We start from the raw sequence: 21,068 nt of genomic DNA on the forward strand, positions 1-21,068 counted from the left end.
CTTATGGCGACCCCTTTTTGGGGTTTTCATGGCAAGAGACTAACAGAGGTGGTTTGCCAGTGCCTTCCTCTGCACAGCAACCCTGGTATTCCTTGGGGGTCTCCCATCCAAATACTAACCAGGGCTGACCCTGCTTAGCTTCCGAGATCTGACGAGATCAGGCTAGCCTGGGCCATCCAGGTCAGGGTTATGATATTTTAGGTACTCTGAATTAAGATACTTTTAACCATATCAAAGCTTTTTCCATTGTACTAACCATATTTTACAAGATTTCTGTAACTGTTCTATTCCTGAATGAAATAATATTACAGGTTTAAGGTTTGAACTCTTATATAAAGATAAAGAAATAGAGATTGTTTAAGATTGCTTGCATACATAAACATGGTCAAGACTCATAATGTCTGAACTTGCGTGACATGTTAAGATTTTGTAACCCTTTACATGCATATATACATAATGTCAAATAAATGTGTTTTAATTATACATACAAGCATGTCCCTTTTCATAATTTATTGACACACTTCAACAGAAAGCTTACTTCGGTAAGAACCATTTGAGTCCTGCGGATTAGGTGTCTTGCTGAATAAGATATATTCCTTCTCAGGAAGGGGTCCATTCTAAGAGCATAGGCACTGAAACGCACAGACCCGCGGCAATGGAGGCAGGCAATGGCAAACCACCTCTGAATGTCTCTTACCTTGAAAAACCTACAGGGTCAACATAAGACAGCAGTGACTTCACACCACTCTCTCTCTCTCTCTCTCCCTCCCCCCCTCTCTCTCTCTCTCTCCCTCCCCCCTCTCTCTCTCTCTCCCCCTCCCCCCCTCTCTCTCTCTCTCCCTCCCCCCCTCTCTCTCTCTCTCCCTCCCCCCTCTCTCCCTCTCTCCCTCCCCCCCTCTCTCCCTCCCCCCCTCTCTCCCTCCCCCCTCTCTCCCTCTCCCCCTCCCCCCTCTCCCCCTCCCCCCTCTCCCTCCCCCTCCCCCCCTCTCCCTCCCCCTCCCCCCCTCTCCCTCCCCCTACCCCCCCTCCCCCTCCCCCCCTCTCCCTCCCCCTCACCCCCCCTCTCCCTCCCCCTCCCCCCCTCTCCCTCTCCCTCCCCCCCTCTCCCTCTCCCTCCCCCCCTCTCCCTCTCCCTCTCCCTCTCACCTAAAATTTCATCTCACTGGAAGCCACCAACAGAAAGCCTGATCAGCCCCTTACAACTTTCTGATTTTAACGTGTGATTGTCCTCTAAATAAACTGATTGGTCTCCAAAGTTATTACAAAGATAAGCAGCAGGTGTGCTGAGATCATCTTTGACAACTCTCCTTCAATTCTCAAAGCAAAGTTATAAGGCATTCATTTGCAGCTTAAAGAGCAATAAACCTGCTATTTCTTTACCACGCTAATGAACTGTTGAGGTTAAAGGCGGTCCTTAACAGTTATATGAGGATATATAGGTTAATAGGCATACGTATGATTAAGATCATGACTATGCAACACTACCACACAATTGGTTCTTGTAGGTTATCTGGTTACACAGCCCGGATAACCTACAATATTCTTCCATGGGAAAACTTCCACCTCACATATGTAACAATAGTATGATTACCTACAGTTGTCAGGGCTGTTGTGCTGCAAATCTATCTTCTTAGATGGTGTAAATATAGGATATGAAGCAGGGACAAGTCCCAGTGCTTGTACATAGTCCAGACCTGTAAGTGGTGAATTTGCCTTCTTTTGCTGACATTATTTAGCATTTGCTAATACTATTTAAATCATTGATTTACATTTGAATTGGAAAATATTGCAGAAAACTTTCTGGAATATTTTCCAATTCAAATTTTCTTAGAACACCCGCACCACTGGTTGCAGCACACCACACTTTGTTTCTGCTTTTTCTGCACACGTAGCCCCTTGAGACAGCTGCAGGAGGCCCTGCGTTCAAATCCCCACTCAGGCCATGGAACGCTCGCTGGGTGACCTTGGGCCAGTCACACTCTCAGCCTAACCGACCTCGCAGGGTTGTGGTGAGGATAAACATGGAGATGCGAATGATGTCAGCTGCTTTGGATCCCCACTGGGGAGAAAGGCAAGGTGTCAATGAATTAAGTAAAGAGATCTTGGAAATGGCCCCAAGTGACTCTTTTGGGACTCCTGACTGGGCCGATACACACCTTCTGGAAATCAAGCTCCAAGCACACAGCTCCCAGAACAAATCCATCACAGGACCCGGGACAGACCTGGAAACGAGGCATCGTGCAATGAGGGCCTTGCATGGTTCCTTGCACCAGGATGGAGAGGGATCCAGGGGACAAGGGGGGGGGGCCTTCGTGGATCTGATCCCTAAACAGACCACGAGCCCTTGAGCTTTCTAGCGTCTCAGTCCTATTTCTGCCAGCCTCTGCAGCAGACCGTCTGTGACTGGAGGGGGGGGGGGGCTTCCCATTTCTAGGAGAAAATAAAGTGCCGAAGCAGAAAGGGGCCTCCGATGCCAGCCCCCCACCCCCACCCCCCTCCTTTGGGGCTCCAAGAAGCCCAGTGAACCTGTGCCAGGGAACGGGGGGGGGCTGGATCCTGCTTGGGGAGGGGGGAACAGAGAAGGGGCAACACATAATCCAGAGCTGGGGGGTGGGGGGGGTCTTCCTCTTCCCCAACGGCCCCTATTCTTTCCCAGCAGCCCCTTCTCTGCCTCCCCACTCCCAAAGACGACGCGAAGCCCCTCTGGCAGAGGGAGGGAGGAGGGGGCGTGTCCGTGATTTGCATCCCCGGGCGGAGGGTCGCCTCTATTGGCTGTCTCCGCCCCATCGGAACGAAGGCCAGCGAGTCTGAAATCCCAGAGAGGCCGCTTCCTGTCTGACCCGGAGTCCGCCCGTGGGAACGCGGCCTTTGTTGCTCTGGTGCCTGGAAAAGCGGCAGCAGCTTCTTCTTCTCCTCCCACGTGAGTAAAAAGGGATCCTGGGGCTGGGTCGGGGGGGCTCGAGGCGGGGAAATGTGGGGCCAGCGGAAGCTGGTAAGGGAGGTAAGGGAGGCGGCCCAGGGGGGGAGAGAGCGAGCGAGCGACCCCCACCCCCACACACACACCGAAAAGCCTTATGCACAGAAGACGACCCCCCCCCAAAAAAAACAGGGGGCGTTTGATAGACGGGGAAATACGGTATCTCCGGTAATAGGAAAGAAAGACCAAACGGTCCAAAGACCAATAAAAGTTTGCAGATGACCCAAGGTGGAAAAATCACATTTCAAAAGCGATGAATCTCTCCTGATCTGGACTTCCTGGGAATAGTCCACACAATCTCGCCCACAAAAACCTATTACTTACAGCCTTGGACACTGGAATGTAACGTGGGATAGATCCTCAGTAGACTTCTTATCACAGGAGAAGACTCTTTCCCTGTATGGGAGCCCATGAAGATGGCCTGCCAAGGCTGGGAGAGGGGTCTGCCAGTCAGCTCCACAGATGGGCCTGTTAGGATCTGGTCCTAAAGAGACTGATTCTTATCCCCGCCCCCGCCCCCCCGCGCGCACACACACACTCATAAAGGATGCTTCGTAGCAAAGAGGGCAGAGACCCTTGTTGTAGCCCTGTGTCCTCTGGGGGAGGAGGGGGCTAAAGAACTGGGGTACTCCGCAGAAGGAAAAAGTCGTAATCTTCCCAGAGTATTTGGAAGGGCTGAAGCTGCAGGTAGCTTACCTCAGAAGGACTTCGGCTTTTAACATTTATTTTTATTTCTGTTATAAAACTGCAGATGAATATTCTAGGTATGAGAATTTCTTATACTGGTTACTGGAAGGGGAGTTGTGTTAATGTTATGAATTGCCTATTAGTCTGTATTGTGGTTGTGAATGTTTGCAATGGATGTTCTATGAACCTTCCCAGAGTGGTTGGAGGGCCTGAAGCTGCCGGTCGCCCCCCCACCCCCTCAGAAGGACTCCAGCTTTTTTTTTTTTATAAAGCTACACATTAGTGTTCAAGGGCTGCAAGAAACTCCTGAAAAGAAAGGACAGACGACACACCAAGTGTTATTTTCTAAAATGTCAGTGTCACATTGTGGGATCATATTGTCAAAGATGGGGGATCATATTGTCAAAGAACTCCCTCAGTTCTTTCATTGGAAAAAAAATCACTGATATCTCTCTTGGAATTAAATAGAAGTTACATGTGGCTAGGAGAGACCTTAGAGTTGGGGGGTTGGACATGGTGAGGCACAATTCCTCACTCTCCCCAGAAAAGCCCTCTTCCTCCTCCCGGCAGCTTTGGAGGTGGGACGGTCTTGCTGGCATGATGTTTAGCGAAACATGGAAGATGTTACAGGAACACAGATCTTCAGTGCAGTCCTAAAACCACTTTCCTGGAAGTAAGCCCGATTAAATAGGAGGATTATGGGTTGTGTGAGGAACCGTCCCCTTGGGCCCCGCCTCTTAGCCCCGCGGCCTGGCCGGCTTGACTTGGAGAGGGCTTCCTTTGGCCTCAGAATGGGCCTCCTGAGAGGATTTCCTTCCCTCCTCTTCAGCCCACGGTCGGTTCCTGCTCCTCTGAGCCACCAGCTTCAGGGCAGACTGGCACCGCTTTGCTTCCTCCTCGGCCTTCCACCCCCTCCCGGTCATATAGCCAGCCAGGCTCCCAAGGGTCCCGCCCCTTCCCCATCCTCCCCTCCTGTCTGACAGGGGCTCCACCAATCGGCCCCTGGCAGCTCCGTCTGCCCGCCCTCCCCCTCAGGAGGGCTGCGGCCCCGACCCAGCTGATCGGCGGCTCGTGCTCCGCCGCCTCCGCTCACGCCTTCTCGCCCCTCCGGCCCTTCCCTACCCGGCTCCTCCTCCGACGGTGGATTCCGCCCCAGCGTCTGGGCTACCGGAGGCGTCACCCTGCCACCGCCGGGCAGCGTTGCCCGGCCCTGGCCCTCCCAGCCAAGCCGTCAATTCTCCCGGGGCTTCCGCGGGCCACGGAACCGTCGGCCCCACCCCCTTTCCCCGGGCCGGCTGCATCTCCTCTTGCCCGGTAAGCGCGCTGCTGGGCAGTCCCACGACCGGGTCTGGCCCGGGCGCGGGACAGGTAGACCTGCTTGAGATTGCTTCAGGTGAGCTTGCTTTATATTGCCTCAGCTTTCTCCTCCTCCTCCCCACTCCACCATGCCATTCCTGGAAGTGGCATGGGATACCCCAGGACATGCAGCCCCGATGAGCTATGTAGCTTTGGCTAACACACCTAGTAGCCATCCAAAGTAGTCAGACACAAGTTTAGCATCTTTAAAGAGCCAGAGACAGTTAGCCTCCCCAAAGAACTTAACAGGCATATCTTAAAAATCTGGGTATGTCATAACAAAATGACACTACAAACCACAAATGGCACTTTGGTTCTGACCCATTGTGTGCCTCCATTCTTTTGTTTCCCTTCTGGCACGGTGTTCTCTGTCTCACCCCCCTCTTTCCTCCCCCGCAGGGAGAAGCCTCTCTTTGTAGCCAAGCAAATAAAGGGATCTTGTCAGAGGCATCCTAATCGAAGGGGAAAGAGATGGAGGAGCAGGACCCAGAAGGAAATGGACCTGCCAAGGGAGCAAGGAAAGGCCCCCATCCTGTCCAAGCTGGGAGTGGTGTTGAATCCTGGGAGAGAGCTGTGCCAGAGATCTGGAATCAGGAGCCCCTGAACTCAGACGTACATTGCCAACGCTTCTGGCAGTTCCGCTACTGTGAGGCCAATGGGCCCCGAGAGGTTTGCAGCCAGCTCCATGGACTTTGCAACCACTGGCTGAAGCCGAAGAGACATACCAAGCAACAGATCCTGGACCTGGTGATCCTGGAGCAGTTCCTGACCATCCTGCCCCAGGAAATGCAGCGCTGGATCAGAGGATGCGGACCAGAGACCAGTTCCCAAGCAGTGGCCCTGGCCGAAGGTTTCCTCCTAAGTCAGGCAGAGGAGAAGAGGCAGGCAGAACAGGTGAGGCTTTTCTTTCCAGTTATTCCAAATCAAGCAACGATATCTGACCTTACCCTAAAGCTTCCTTGCTCGATATTTGCCCAAGTGTTAATCATCCAAATGGGAGATTTAACAACATGCTGTCACTTCTTTTAGGGAATTTCTTATTCTTGCAGGTAATTCCACAAGGTAAGAGGAAAACCCTACCAAGTCTACTGGCAAAAAGAATCAAAGTCTGGGAGTGGGGCAGGATCCATTCCTTGGTGTCTTCCATTCCATCTCTTACCCGTCTCCCTCGGTGCTGTTTCAGAGGTGGGATCCATCCGTGAAGATGGAAGCTGAGTTCTCTGAAACAGAAAGAGCTCCCTTGGAGGAAGGGCAGTGGGCCCAAGCCCAGGAGTGTGCCCAAGATGCCCTCTCACGCGGTAAGGACTCACTGTGCCTGGGTGGGATTGGGGCATCCGGTGAATTTGATGGGTAGACAGTTCTAGTCAGGGGAAAAAGAGAAACGGTCCTCCACCACCTTTTGACACTCAGCGTTCACTAACTGTGATGCCCATTAAAGAAGATTCTACAAAATCATGGAGGCATTTCCTCATATTGATTACAAGATTCACATCCCCCCTTTTTTCCATTAGAGAGACTGAAGGTGGCCCAGAAGAAAAGGTAGACAAATCTCAACTGAGCTCTTAATTCTCTCAAATAAACAAAGCCTGTACATTGTGGGTAGAATAGCTCCTAATACCAATTGGTAGGGGCTGGGAATAGTGGGAGAATGTGTTTTGTGCTCATGCTTAGCAGGGCATCTGACGGGCCGCTACAGGAAATAGGATGCCAGGCAGAGGTCTGGCATGTCCAGCACCTTTGGGGAGAGGCTTGTGGCGAATGTGATGCCACGTTGATGTTACCTCTGGCTGAAAACCCAGATGTGACATTACTGGATCAGTAGACGATCTGGACACCCACTGATATTACCCTGAGTTTCCAGGTTTGCTCAATTCATGTGTGTTTTTTTGGCCAGATTGTGACAGCGAGGTGCCATGGAATGTTATTTTCGCCTCCCTCTTTTCCTTCCCCCAACCTGGACTCAAGGGCTTGTGCGAGGGCCCAGCTGGTGGGAGAACAGCCTGCCTGGGCATTTGGTCTGCTCCAGAAGAAATGCTGCCACGTTTTTGAGCTCCACCATTCCAAGGACAGGTTGCAAATATTTCAGAAGTCTGAAACGTGTCAGCAGAATTTAGAGTCCCTCCCACCCCCAGGTTCATCCATCCCTTGTGCTTCTCTTCTGCCTCTCCCACAACTTAAGAGAAAGTTAAGTAGGAAGTCGAGGCTAATACCCTTTCTTCCACTTTTCTCTCCCTCGCAGGCAGTGAAGAGACACTGTTGATCCGTTCTCTTTGCGGAGGTGTGGAAACAGCTGCTGCACCTCCAGTCCAGGTAGGGGAGATGAGAAGAGGGCAGCCTGGGTCCCCCCTCCTTTTCCTGGGGGACCTTTCTCCTGCAGTTGTTGTTAAGGTGTCCAGGCAAGAGGCTGTGAACGCCACTCCTTTTACCCATGGCGAACTCTCCATCCGGCACCCTCCCAGAATGCGCCCCCCCTTCCTGAAATTTGCCTCTGCCTTGCATTCTCTCTGACAAAGGAATCTGCTTTTGCTTTCAGTCTCCAGTTTCCTTTGAGGAGGTCGCTGTGCATTTCACTGAGGTGGAGTGGGCCTTGCTGGATCTGAACCAAAGAGCTCTCTACAAGGAAGTCATGCTGGAGAACTATGGGAGCGTGGCCTCTCTGGGTAAGGTGGCAGAGGTGCAAATTGCTGCCATTAGGATTGTGCCATTGGGCTGAACAGCAATATGTTGTTTTGAGGCCTGCCCTGTTACTTGCTCCCTTCTGGGAGCCTCAAAGTGGTGGGGTGGCAGCAAAAGCAATATTCAGCATGGCTGGGTAGAGCAACCCGATTGTCCGGACTAGCCCAGGGGCAACAGAGGCCAGTGTTGTGGCCATTGCATAAGCCAGAGAGGGTGTCCTGGACTGAGGCCAATGCAGGACTGAGAGGCCCTCAGGAAGTTTCTGGAAGGGGCCCCCATCCTAATTCCTCAGTGGCCAACCATTACGACGAACTTGACCCCCAGATGGGATTACCGTCATCCCCTCTGACTCTGCTCTAGAATGCAGCCGTCCCCCTTACACTGGTTGGGATTGTGGGCTTTAATCCTGACCAGGCTTCCCTTCTTCCAGAACAAAGTTTCCTCTTCCTTGGATTTCTTTTCCTTCCTCATATAAGAACCATCACTTTCTCATGGTGTAGTTGCTAAGAGTGTCAGACTCTATTCTGGAGAAAGGGGGTTGATTCCCCCACTCCTCCACATGAAGCCAGCTGGGTGACTTTGGGGCAGTCACAGTTCTCTCAGAACTCTTTCAGCCCCACCTGCCTCAAAAGGTATTTGTTGTGGGAAGAGAATGGAATAAGAACATCAGAAAAGGGATGCTGGATCAGACCGTGTCTGTTTACACAGTGGCCAATTAGGTGTCTTTAGGAAGCCCACAAACAAAATGACAGCACCACATTATCCTTTCTACATTCCACAGTACCTGATATAATAGGCATGCTCCTCCTTTTTCCACTCATGACCCCTTTTCATCAGAGAAATTTTACGGGACCCCGCCAGGTATTTAGGTATATAAAATTGGTATACCAATCAAATATTTACTGATAATCATAAAGAATTTTATTTTAAAACAATTCTTTAGTGTACATATAATTTTACCATTTATTAAAGGATTTTAAGGATGGATTTTTTCCTTACCAAGACTGCACCTGAAAAGTGATGATACTGCAGGAAAAAAGTTACAACCTGTCCTTTGTAGTGCTTAGTGACCGAGGGTGTATGTGTGCGGGGCTGTTTAATATTCGGCTGTTCCACACGATCAGTACTTGCCATCCTTTCCATTTCTGGCTGCGTGGCTGCTTCTAGAGTTAGCGCTTCAGCTGGCTCAGGGGTGTCAAACTCAATTGTTATGAGGACCGGCTGTGACATAAATGTCACTTGGTTGGGCCGGGCCATGCCTCGCCAGCCCAGATTGCTGCCTCCGCTGGCTTGCCGGCTGGATAAGAGTTCTCAAGGGGCCATATCTGGCCCTCAGGCCTTATATTTTACACCCCTGCTACAGAATGCCTTTCCTGGTCACTTATCTAAGAAAATTTGTAATTCAGCGGGTAAGAATCACAGCAATATGCAATTTAAAAAAAAATCAACCCCAAAACCAAGATCAAATATTAGCAAATCAAGTATTTGCAGGCAACAATAATTATACCTATAGAACACACCCTACTAATTCAGTAAATGGATTATCCGAAGGCTACTCCAAAATCAAAATCCTTTACACACATCTAAATCCGGGGGTGGGGACAGCTTTCCTAACCTCCTCTAGCTAGCAAAGCATCTCAAAAGGGAGGAAACCATGTAGAAAAAGTCATTTAGTGAGGAGATGCTCAGCAGTGCCTACTGACTTGACTTTCGCTGGCTACCCAGTACTTCAAAGGTAATAAGCAGCAGCCTGAAAAACCAAGGAAACAGTATTGAGGGGGGAGGGGGAATCCAATAAGAAAGAGTTGGTTTTTATATGCTGACTTTCTCTACCTTTTAAGGAGAATCAAACTAGCTTACAATCTCCTTCCCTTCCCCTCCCCACAACAAACGCCTTGTGAGGTAGGTGAGGCTGAGGGAGTTCAGAGAGAACCGTGACGAGCCCAAGGTTACCCAGAAGGCTTCATGTGGAGGAGGGGGGAAACCTGGTTTACCAGATTAGAGTCTGCTGATCTTAACCACTACACCACACTGGCTCTCCAAGTGAGATGGGAGAATGCCAGGCCAGCCAGCAGATATTTTTACTTTATACTTGCACATCTTCAAAGTCCAATCCCCTCCCCCCTCCCCCTTCCCCCCCTTCCCCAAAGCCTTGATGCAAAGACAGCTTCCCTCGTTTTGAGACCAAAACCTTTGGCAGCTCCACAATTCTGTTACCAATAAACCTCTGATTTTCTAACCTGTGAGAGACAGGCCAGCAGAATGGTTTCCTTCGTACCTGTTCATCAGGATTACCAAAACGATGTCCACATAGGAGGGGGGAGCACAGAAGAGAGGCCCAGTTTGACAAGCAATTCTTGACAACAGGTTTCTAGGAGCATGTTCACACTCCAGCTTGTTATTAAACCAAAAAATATTTGCTGTGCCCAGAACTGGACCAGGGTGTGTTGCTGGGGGCGCATGAGGCCCGGACGGTCTCACTGCACCCAGGACTCGACGGAGGTGGGGTGCTGGGGAGCGCGAAGCCAGGGCTGCCTCGCTGTACCCAGAAGTCAATGGGGGTGGGATGCTGGAACTCGAGGGGGGCGAGGTGCTGGGACAGCGTGAGGCCCGGGTGGCCTCCCTGTGCTCAGAAAGGGAGGGGGAGTGGGGGCTTGCTGATTCAGCTCCTCAGGCCAGTTTAACACTGCTGGTCTAGGGAGAGCTCGGTGGGGGGGAGGGGGCTCGGCGGAGAGGGTAGCTACTTTTCCCGACATAAGAAAGGCCCTGCTGGATCAGACCAAGGCCCATCAAATTCAGCAGTCTGTTCACACAGTGGCCAACCAGGTGCCTCTAGGAAGCCACAAACAAGACGACTGCAGCAGCACCATCCTGCCTGTGTTCCACCGCACCCAATATAATAGGCATGCTCCTCTGATACTAGAGAGAATAGGTATGCAGCATGACTGGTATCCATTCTAACTAATAGCTATGAATACCCCTCTCCTCCATGAATATGTCCACTCCCCTCTTAAAGCCTTCCAAGTTGGCAGCCATCACCACATTTTGGGGCCGGGAGTTCCACAATTTAATTATGCGTTGTGTGAAAAAATACTTCCTTTTATCTGTTTTGAATCTCTCGCCCTCCAGCTTTAGCAGATGACCCCGTGTTCTAGTATTATGGGAGAGGGAGAAAAACGTCCCCCTGTCCACTCTCTCCAAACCATGCATAATTTTATAGACCTATATATCATGTCTCCCCTTAGCTGCCTTCTTTCCAAGCTAAACAGCCCTAAATGTATTAACCGCTCCCCATAGGACAGTTGGTCTAGTGCCCTAATCGTTTTGGTTGCTCTTTTCTGCACCTTCTCAAGCTCTGTAATATCCTTTTTTAGGTGTGGTGGCCAGAACTGTACACAGTATTCCAAGTGTGGTCTCACCATAGATTTGTATAAGGGCAGTATGATATCAGCAGTTTTAGTCCCTGTTCCTCGTCTAATTAAGGCCAGCATAGAATTTGCCTTTTTTACAGCAGCTGCACACTGGGTTGACATCTTCATTGAGCTATCCACTACCACCCCAAGATCCCTTTCTTGGTCTGTCGCTGCCAGCACAGATCCCATCAGTGTATATGTGAAGTTGGGATTTTTTGTCCCAATATGCATCACTTTACACTTGCTCACATTGAATCTCATTTGCCATTTTAATGCCCATTCTTCCAGTATGCAGAGATCCTTCTGGAGCTCTTCACAGTCCGGCTTTGTTTTTACCACCCTAAATAATTTGGTGTCATCTGCAAACTTGGCTACTTCACTGTTTAACCCCAACTCCAGGTCATGGATGAACAGGTTGAAAAGCACCAGTCCCAACACAGATCCCTGAGGCAGCCCACTGGCCACATCCCGCCATTGTGAGAACTAACCATTGATTCCTACTCTCTGCTTCCTCTTTTTCAGCCAGTTCTCAATCCATAAGAGGACTTGTCCTCTTATCCCATGACTATGAAGTTTGCTTAGCAGTCTTTGGTGGGGGAGTTTGTCAAAAGCTTTTTGGAAATCCAAATACACAATATCCACAGGCTCCTTCCTGTCCACATGCTTAGTGACGCTTTCAAAAAACTAATAGGTTAGTGAGACAGGACCTACCTTTACAGAAGCCATGTTTGGTTTTGCCCAGCAGACCTTGCCCTTTTATATGCTTGACAAGTCTATCTTTAATAATGCTTTCCATCAATTTACCCGGAACAGACGTTAAGCTAACTGGCCTGGAATTTCCTGGGTCCCCCTTGGAACCTTTTTTATAAATGGGTGTTACATTGGCCATTCTCCAGTCCTCTGGTACAGAGGCTAATTGAAGGGACATATGGGAATCTCCCTGAAGGCTTGCGGGGGGCCGAATTTTTCCCTGAACTCCGGATCCCCCCGACTTCAGCACGGCCCGAATAAAAACGGGCTGAATTTTGCTGAAGCCGAACTATACCGAATTTTTTTTTTAACAGCCCTAGTCTAGGCTTCCTGGGAACCCCTTATCTCGGGTTTACCTCACTTTGTTTTACTTTCCCTAAGTGCTTTTAAGCATGTACTGTCCTCTATCGTTATTAACAGCCTTCTTCTGTTTGTAGATAGTCAGTTCTTCAATTTACCTTTTTGCTCCTAATAAAGTATTACTGCTTCAGGACTAACTTGCCTGGATGAGTTTGCTTATGGGATGCTAGGGGTAAACGCCTGATCCTGACACATATTACATATCTTCGTTAAAAGTTCAGCAATTTCCCATTTGAGTTCTTGAAGAACTCTAGGATAAATACTGTCTGGTCACTGTGACTTGTTAGTTTGCAGTTTGTCTAGATCAGTGATGGCGAACCTTTTAGAGACCGAGTGCCCAAACTGCAACCCAAAACCCACTTATTCATCGTAAAGTGCCAGCACGGCAATTTAACCTGAATACTGAGGTTTTAGTTTAGAAAAAACAACTCATACGTTAACATCTTATGCTCACAAGCATAAAATGATCCAAACAAAGTAAGGAAAGCAAACCCAAGTGCTTTCATTGATTTAAAATTATTTGGCAGAGAATTCCACACTTTAAGGATTTCATTTTCAGAACTAACTGTACTATCTTTTGTCATCCATAAAATTAAATCATGGCAATGACTGACAAACACCATTTTCCCCATCTGCATTCTCAAAACTCTGCAGGGGGGCTTATTGTTGAGTTGTGCATCTGAGTGGCAAGTCCAAGGCAAAACCTCCCATTCACAAATGGACAACAACCCCCCCAATGCAGTTTTGAGAATCTGGATGGGGTAAATGTGCATCTCAGTGGCAAGTCCAAGGCAAAACCTCTCTTTCACAAATAGACAACAACAACCCCCATGCAGTTTTGAGAATCTGGATGGGGTAAATGTGCATCTCAGTGGCACGTCCAAGGCAAAACCTCTCTTTCACAAATAGACAACAAACCCCCCCCATGCAGTTTTGAGAATCTGGATGGGGTAAATGTGCATCTCAGTGGCAAGTCCAAGGCAAAACCTCTCTTTCACAAATAGACAACAAGAACCCCCCATGCAGTTTTGAGAATCTGGATGGGGTAAATGTGCATCTCAGTGGCAAGTCCAAGGCAAAACCTCTCTTTCACAAATAGACAACAAACCCCCCCCCCAATGCAGTTTTGAGAATCTGGATGGGGTAAATGTGCATCTCAGTGGCAAGTCCAAGGCAAAACCTCTCTTTCACAAATAGACAACAAACCCCCTCCCCCCCATGCAGTTTTGAGAATCTGGATGGGGTAAATGTGCAGCTCAATAGCAAGTCCAAGGCAAAACCTCTCTTTCACAAATAGACAACAAACCCCCCCCCCAATGCAGTTTTGAGAATCTGGATGGGGTAAATGTGCATCTCAGTGGCAAGTCCAAGGCAAAACCTCTCTTTCACAAATAGACAACAAACCCCCCCCCCCCCGTGCAGTTTTGAGAATCTGGATGGGGTAAATGTGCATCTCAGTGGCAAGTCCAAGCGAAAGAGCCGCCCGCCGCAAGCCTCCCGCCGCCCCGCTCCGCCTCAGCAGCAGCGCCGCCGCCCCACCCAGGCGCCTCTCTGGACCCGCCGCCGCCACCGGCCGTTCATGCTCGGTCCCGAGGGCTGCCCTGCCGGCCGCACCGCTACGCCCACCGAGTCGCCCCCGCCCCTCGACAAAGTTGGCTGCGGCGCGGCAGAAACGCGCGCCGAGGCCGCTAGGAGGGGCGGAGGAGGGGGACGGGCAGCCAAGGGGGCGGAGGCGACTTGCTGGGCGTAGCGGTGCGGCCGGCAGGGCAGCCCTCGGGGCCGAGCATGAGCGGGCGGCGGCGGGTCCAGAGCGGCGCCTGGGGGGGCGGCGGCGCTGCTGCTAAGGCAGAGCGGGGCCGCGGGAGGCAGATGGCGTCGAGGCCGCAAGGAGGGGGCGGTGGACGGGCGGGGGGCCCGGCGGCTCTACGCGTGCCCATAGAAAGGGCTTGGCGTGCCGCTTGTGGCACGCGTGCCATAGGTTCGCCAACACGGGTCTAGATGTTCTAGGACTTCCTGCCTTGTTACCATGATTTGCCTCAGTTCCTCATTGTCCCATCTCCAAAATCTCTGTTCAGGAAAAGGAATCTGCCCTGTATCTTTAACAGTGAAGACAGATGAGAAGAATTCATTTAGTTTTTCAGCAATTGCTTTATCCTCCCTTAGAGTTCCTTTACTCCCATTGTCATCCAATGGTCCAACTGCTTAACTAGCTTTGTTCCTACTCCTAATATACTTAAAGAATTTCTTATTGTTGGTTTTGATGTGTTCAGCAATATGCCCCTCAAAATCTTTTTTTGCATCTCTAATTATCTGCTTGCATTTCCTTTGTGCAAGTTTATGTTTGCTTCTGTTCGCCTCATTTGGGCAAACCTTCCAGTTTCTGAAGGAAGACTTTTTTCCTCTAATGGCGTCTAATGGCTATTTTTCTCAATGGCTAACCTTACCCATTAGCCTGGTGGTGACCTCTTGGGCTTATTACTACCTTTCCTGACCTGCGGTATACAAGCTAGCTGAGCCTCTAGTAATGTGGACTTCAGTAACATTCCAAGCCTTTTCCAGAGATTTAACCCTCCTAACTTGATCTTTCAACTTCCTCTTTACAAGTTTTCTCATTTTAGAGGTTCCCTCTTTTAAAATAAAGGTAATTGTGTGAGATTTCCCAGTCACTTTCCCACTTGCATATAAATTAAATTTGATGCCATTGTGATCACTATTGCCAACTGGCTCAACTACATCCACATCCCGCACTAACAGCCCATTCCTGAAAAATGGGCTGAAGCTCCATAGGAGGCGGCAAATATGCGTAATCGCGTGATTAACATACTTACGGTGGTGGTGAGACCAGTCCCGCTGGTGGGCGAGCGCCGCGGGACCACGCCTCGCCCCTCCGTTTTTGTGGCCTCTCCATGGTAACGGCAACGGCGTGGAGAGGCCACGCTGGCACAGGGGGGCGTTCCAGGGGTGGGCCGGGGGAGGAGCTGCCAGCTAGGCGGCTTCCTATCCCCTTTCGGCCACTTGTGCCGGCGGCTGGAACAGCGGTGCGGGCCCTGTTGCGGCTTGTTTTGTTTCTCTGGCCTGTGTAAATCAGTTTAGGAAGAGGCGCAGTGGCCAACTCCGCACGCCGCATTCTCAGGAATGGACTGTAAGTCACTGGCAGCACCACAGAGTATTAAATCCAGGATCGCCTCCCCCTCTGGTTGGGTCTATGACCAACTGTTCAAGGGCACAGTCATTTAGGATGTCTAAAAATTTTATCTCTTTGGCTTGACTGGAGCATACATTTATCCAATCAATATGAGGGAAGTTAAAGTCTCCCATTATTACTACTTCATTACCTTTACATGCTTCCCTAATTTCATTCTCCATCTCAAGATCACCCGGAGCCATTTGGTCAGGGGGCCGATAGAACGTCCCCAGTACTAAATCACTGTTAGGGCCCGGAATCATTACCCATAAGGATTCTGTGGACAAGTCTGCCCTTTTTATGGTCTCTAGCTTTTTAGACAATATGCCTACCTTGATGTACGTAGCAACACCCCCTCCAATACGCCCTTCCCTGTCATTTCTATGCAGTTTGTAATCCGAGATGACTGTATCCCACTGGTTCTCTCCCCTCCACCAGGTTTCTGTAATGCTCACTATATCTATGTTTTCTTTTAAAACCATGCACTCTAACTCCCGCATTTTTGCTTAGAGGCTTCTAGCATTAGCATAGAAACACCTCCACACTGTTTCTCTCTTTCAACTTGCCTGGCATTCTGTGACCTTGAGGGTTGCAAGGGATACCCATAGGACTAATTACTCCTATAGCAGCCCATGACCACCCCACATGGTAATTGGAGTATTCTCCATTTCTTTTAAGAAAGAACCCCTGAGACTGACTCAAAGACTCCAGCTAGTACAAAATGCCGCGGCGAGACCTCTTACTGGTACCTTGCCGTGGACACATATCACACCAGTGTCAACTGCACTGGTTCCAGCTGAAATATCAGGTCAGCTTCAAGGTGCTGATTATGACCTTTAAAGCCTTACATGGTCTGGGACTGTCATATCTGGGACTGTCCTGTCTACAGGACTGCCTCTCCTGGTATGTTCCCTGGAAAAATTTATGTTCATGTAATACCAACTTTACTTGTGATCTCCAGCCGAAGCAGTATCTGGCTTGCCTCGATCAGGGCCAGGGCTTTTTTTGGGTTAAAATGCAATAAATAATAATGATAATTAAAAAAAATGTTTCGCATATGGATCATCAGGACTCGTGTGGGTGCTAAAGGGATCTCTCTTTCCATTCCAGCAGGGAATGATCGGTGGAATGAGGGTGATTGGGAAGTGCATCAGCTATTGCCAGATAAAGTGAAGAATGAATATTTGAAAGGAAACTTTGGGAGTCAAGGCAGACTAAACAGGCAGAAAGAAAGTCATATGGTCAAGAAGAGGGATAGACCCATTCCTGGCCAAGAGCAGGATGTCCGTGAACTAGTCCACATGGTGGAGGAGGCATGCAAGTGCTTTGTGTGTGGAATGAACTTCTCAGATCAAGCCCAATATGATATCCATTTGCAAATGCACAGTGGAAAGAAGGCCCATCAATGTTTAGAGTGTGGCAAGAGCTTCCTTCGCAGATCAGAGCTCCTTAGACATCAAAGAATACACAAATGGAAGAAACTTTATAGCTGCTCCGACTGGGGCATGAGCTTCACACAGAAATCAGACCTTGTTCAACACCAAAGGATTCATTCAGGAGAAAAGCCATTTATCTGCATGAAGAGTGGAAGGATGTTCCCTTGTGGAAGAAAGGGTAATGTACTTTTTCGAAAGCCTAGTGTAATGGGGGCACATAAATGCTTTTGTTGTGGCAAGTACTTCAGGTACAGATCACAGCTCCTTGTGCACCAAAGAATACACACAGGAGAGAAACCTATTGAATGCTTAGAGTGTGGAAAGAGATTCAGTCACAGTAGCACTCTTCAAAGACATTTAAGAACCCACACTGGGGAGAAACCGTTTGAATGCTCCGAGTGTGGAAAGAGATTCAGTCAGAGTAGCCATCTTCAAACGCATTTAAGAACCCACACTGGGGAGAAACCTTTTGAATGCTCGGAGTGTGGAAAGAGATTCAGTCACAGTAGCACTCTTCAAAAGCATCAAAGAATCCACACTGGGGAGAAACCTTTTGAATGCTCAGAGTGTGGAAAGAGATTCAGTCAAAGTGGAGATCTTCAACTCCATCAGAGAACTCACACAAAGGAGAGACCTTTTGAATGCTCAGAGTGTGGAAAGAGATTCAGTGGCAGTAGCTCTCTTCAAACGCATTTAAGAACCCACACTGGGGAGAAACCTTTTGAATGCTCAGACTGTGGAAAGAGATTCAGTGGCAGTACCTCTCTTCAAATGCATTTAAGAACCCACACTGGGGAGAAACCTTTTGAATGCTCGGAGTGTGGAAAGAGATTCAGTCAGAGAAGCTCTCTTCAAACGCATTTAAGAACCCACACTGGGGAGAAACCTTTTAAATGCTCGGAGTGTGGAAAGAGATTCAATCACAGTAGCCATCTTCAAACGCATTTAAGAACCCACACTGGGGAGAAACCTTTTGAATGCTCAGAGTGTGGAAAGAGATACAGTGGCAGTAGCTCTCTTCAAACGCATTTAAGAACTCACACTGGGGAGAAACCTTTTGAATGCTCGGAGTGTGGAAAGAGATTCAGTGACAGTAGCTCTCTTCAAAAGCATCAAAGAACCCACACTGGGGAGAAACCTTTTGAATGCTCAGTGTGTGGAAAGAGATTCAATCACAGTAGCCATCTTCAAATGCATTTAAGAACCCACACTGGGGAGAAACCTTTTGAATGCTCCGAGTGTGGAAAGAGATTCAGTGTCAGTAGCTCTCTTCAGACGCATTTTAGAACCCACACTGGGGAGAAACCTTTTGAATGCTCAGAGTGTGGAAAGAGATTCAGTGTCAGTAGCTCTCTTCAAACGCATTTAAGAACCCACACTGGGGAGAAACCTTTTGAATGCTCCGAGTGTGGAAAGAGATTCAGTCACAGTAGCCATCTTCAAAAGCATCAAAGAACCCACACTGAAGAGAAACCTTTTGAATGCTCAGAGTGTGGAAAGAGATTCAGTCAAAGTGGAGATCTTCAACTGCATCTGAGAACTCACACAAAGGAGAGACCTTTTGAATGCTCCGAGTGTGGAAAGAGATTCAGTGGCAGTAGCTCTCTTCAAACGCATTCAAGAACCCACACTAGGGAGAAACCTTTTGAATGCTCGGAGTGTGGCAAGAGATTCAGTCACAGTAGCTCTCTTCAAACGCATTTAAGAACCCACACAGGGGAGAAACCTTTTGAATGCTCAAGAGTGTGAAAAGTAATTTAGTGAAAGTGGCCATCTTCAAGGGCATCAAAGAACACAAACTTTTGAATGCTCAGTGTGTGGAAAGATAGTCATACTAGCAATCTGGCACAGCATCTAAGAACCCATACAGATGACTTCCGGGTCGGATGACCCCCCCGCCGAAAGCGCAGAGTCGCTCTCCTGCCGCCCGCTGCTTCGGGGCGAACGATCAGCCCCGTGAAGATCTGGAAAGCGGCACCCCTCGGTGTAACAGGGGATGCTGACTCGGGTGCCGGTGGCGGACCTGTCATCCGAGCGATAGCCGCCGAGAAATCCGCGGCAGTTGCTCTGACAGGGTCCCGCTGAAGAGCCGGCGCCATCTTAAAGGCACAGCAGGAAGAGCGAGGTGGGATCCAACTTTTCATATATTGGAATTACAAAAACTTTTTTTTACTCCTAATTCACTAAACTAGGGTGTGTGGCAGTGTTGTTTCCTAAAGAGCTGAACCTGAACCATCTATAATTCGTTTAAGCTCTGTTTTTAGGATTTTTGGTTTTTTGCCAGTTGTGTGACGCATTTTAAAAGTTTCTTGGCAAAGCAAGATTTTGGAAACAAAGAAAGAAGTTGGAAAATAATCAAGTGACATGGAACAAAACATTTGAGATATCATAGTGATTGTTTTCTCTCAATTTGATTCTCTCATCTGAACTAATTTTTATACAATGACCTAAAAGAAACTTTCTGCCCCCCCCCACTCCCCCTTGTGGATTACAATTGCCAGCTGTTTTTTTTTCTTCAGTCTTCCTAGCTTACCAATGGGTGAAGAAGAGAAGCATAATAAAGACATTCTTAAAGACACAAAACTGGTGGTACAGCCTCCTCTTAGAAGATCCTCTGTGACTCAAATCACAACCAAACAGACAACTTCTCCTGTAGCATCATCATCTGTTACTACTAAGATGCTGCCAAAAGCTAAGCCGGAGGTGACACTGACTTCTGTATTTGAACTTTTAACTAAGACTCATCAAGATGTTACAGAAATGAAGCAGGAGTTATCTCAGAATACAGCTACTACATCCCAAAACTCGGCTGCAATAGCTGCTTTGCAAGATACAATTTCATCCCTGACTGTCAGACAAGATAGGGTAGAAACCAAGTTTTTTAAAAAAATGCACAGGAGACCAAAGAAATCAAGAAGAAGGTGGACACCTTGAGATGTCAATAGCAGCTTCAACTGACAGGGAAGAGAGGCAATATGATCAAATGGCGATGATAGAGCTCAAGATAAAAGAATCCTCCCTGCGTATTCGTGGGCTGAAAGAAAAAATTGAAGATCGGGACCTACGTGGGTATCTGACAGCTCTTTTGGCAGATTTTTTACAGGAATCAGAGGATGTTATTGCAGGGATGATTGTGACAGCTTACAGAATAAACTCTGCATATGCAACCAGAAATAAAGTACCGAGAGATTGCCTGCTTCAACTGTTTTCAAGGAGCCATCGAGACTTAATACTCAACACTCACTACAAAACACCATTGAAAGTCCAAGATGAGCCTCTTAGACTGATGAAGGAAATACCTGCAAGACTGCTGAAGAAAAGGAAGGATTTTATGGATATTGCTCAACGTTTGACTCAATGGAATCAGTTTAGATGGGAATATCCACAGGGTATCTCCTTCACCTTTAAGGTAAAAAGGTTCAAGTTCACAGAATTGGATAAGGCTGAGCAGTTTTTAAGAAGATATGATGCAGAATTGGTTAAACCTATCATCAAACAAGTTCCAACCAGAGAATCTACAGAGGAAGAAAAGGAATCTGAAGCATCGGGGGTGGAGACTTACCAGTAGAGCCACCAGAAGACTCTTCAATTGATGATGCTGAAGAATGAATTGAAAATAAGGGGGGAAGGGGGGCAGTAGTTGTTAAAATTGTTATATCTGACTGTGAGGATTATGGGATCTAACTAAATTTTGATATGTTGCAGGTTCTATCTTGGAATATTAATGGATTGAATTATCCTAACAAAAGGAGGAAAGTATTTCATCATCTACAAAAAACTCATGCTAATATTATTTGTTTACAGGAAACGCATATACTTCCAAAGGATATATTTAGATTGGAACAATCAAGGTTGGGTACACTCTTCACGGCATGTAATGAAAGTAGGAAAACTAATGGAATAGCCATGTATATACCTGTCTCATTGGAACCAAAAGTTATTTACCAAGATTTAGAGGGGAGAGTTTTGTTGGTGGAAATAACATGTGGTTTCCAGAAGATATTGTTGGTGGGAATATATGCGCCTAATATAAATCAAAAAGTATTTTATGATAAATTAACAATTCTATTAGCTGAACATGCTATGGAAAAAATGATATGGATGGGGGATTTTAATGGTGTTAAGGTACCTAAGATAGATAGGTCTGGGAAAAAGAAAAAAGCAAGTAATGAAGGAAAATTACCAGGGATCTTTGATGTTCTTATAGATCAATGGGATATGTTTGATGT

At 48.2% G+C, this 21,068-nt stretch overlaps 1 protein-coding gene across 1 annotated transcript; it reads left to right on the plus strand.

The window, feature by feature from the left end:
• Positions 1–5,491: 5,491 nt before the first annotated feature.
• On the plus strand, positions 5,492–18,588 carry LOC130493388 (oocyte zinc finger protein XlCOF6-like). The gene is made up of 6 exons (XM_056867113.1): positions 5,492–5,914; positions 6,204–6,318; positions 7,260–7,330; positions 7,554–7,680; positions 16,514–17,344; positions 17,573–18,588. Exons 1-6 carry the CDS (start codon positions 5,492–5,494, stop codon positions 18,586–18,588), a joined length of 2,583 nt encoding a protein of 860 aa, XP_056723091.1.
• Positions 18,589–21,068: the final 2,480 nt, after the last annotated feature.

This window comes from Euleptes europaea, chromosome 1 (assembly GCF_029931775.1).
Source record: "Euleptes europaea isolate rEulEur1 chromosome 1, rEulEur1.hap1, whole genome shotgun sequence".
NCBI classification, from domain to species: domain Eukaryota; kingdom Metazoa; phylum Chordata; class Lepidosauria; order Squamata; family Sphaerodactylidae; genus Euleptes; species Euleptes europaea.

Bases quoted from the DNA above. Each gene is read 5' to 3' on its own strand.
- LOC130493388 (XM_056867113.1), top strand. From the start codon at position 5,492: ATGGAGGAGCAGGACCCAGAAGGAAATGGACCTGCCAAGGGAGCAAGG. The intron at 5,915-6,203 runs GTGAGGCTTTTC...GTGCTGTTTCAG, and splicing joins AGAAGAGGCAGGCAGAACAG to AGGTGGGATCCATCCGTGAA. The intron at 7,681-16,513 runs GTAAGGTGGCAG...TTTCCATTCCAG, and splicing joins TGGGAGCGTGGCCTCTCTGG to CAGGGAATGATCGGTGGAAT.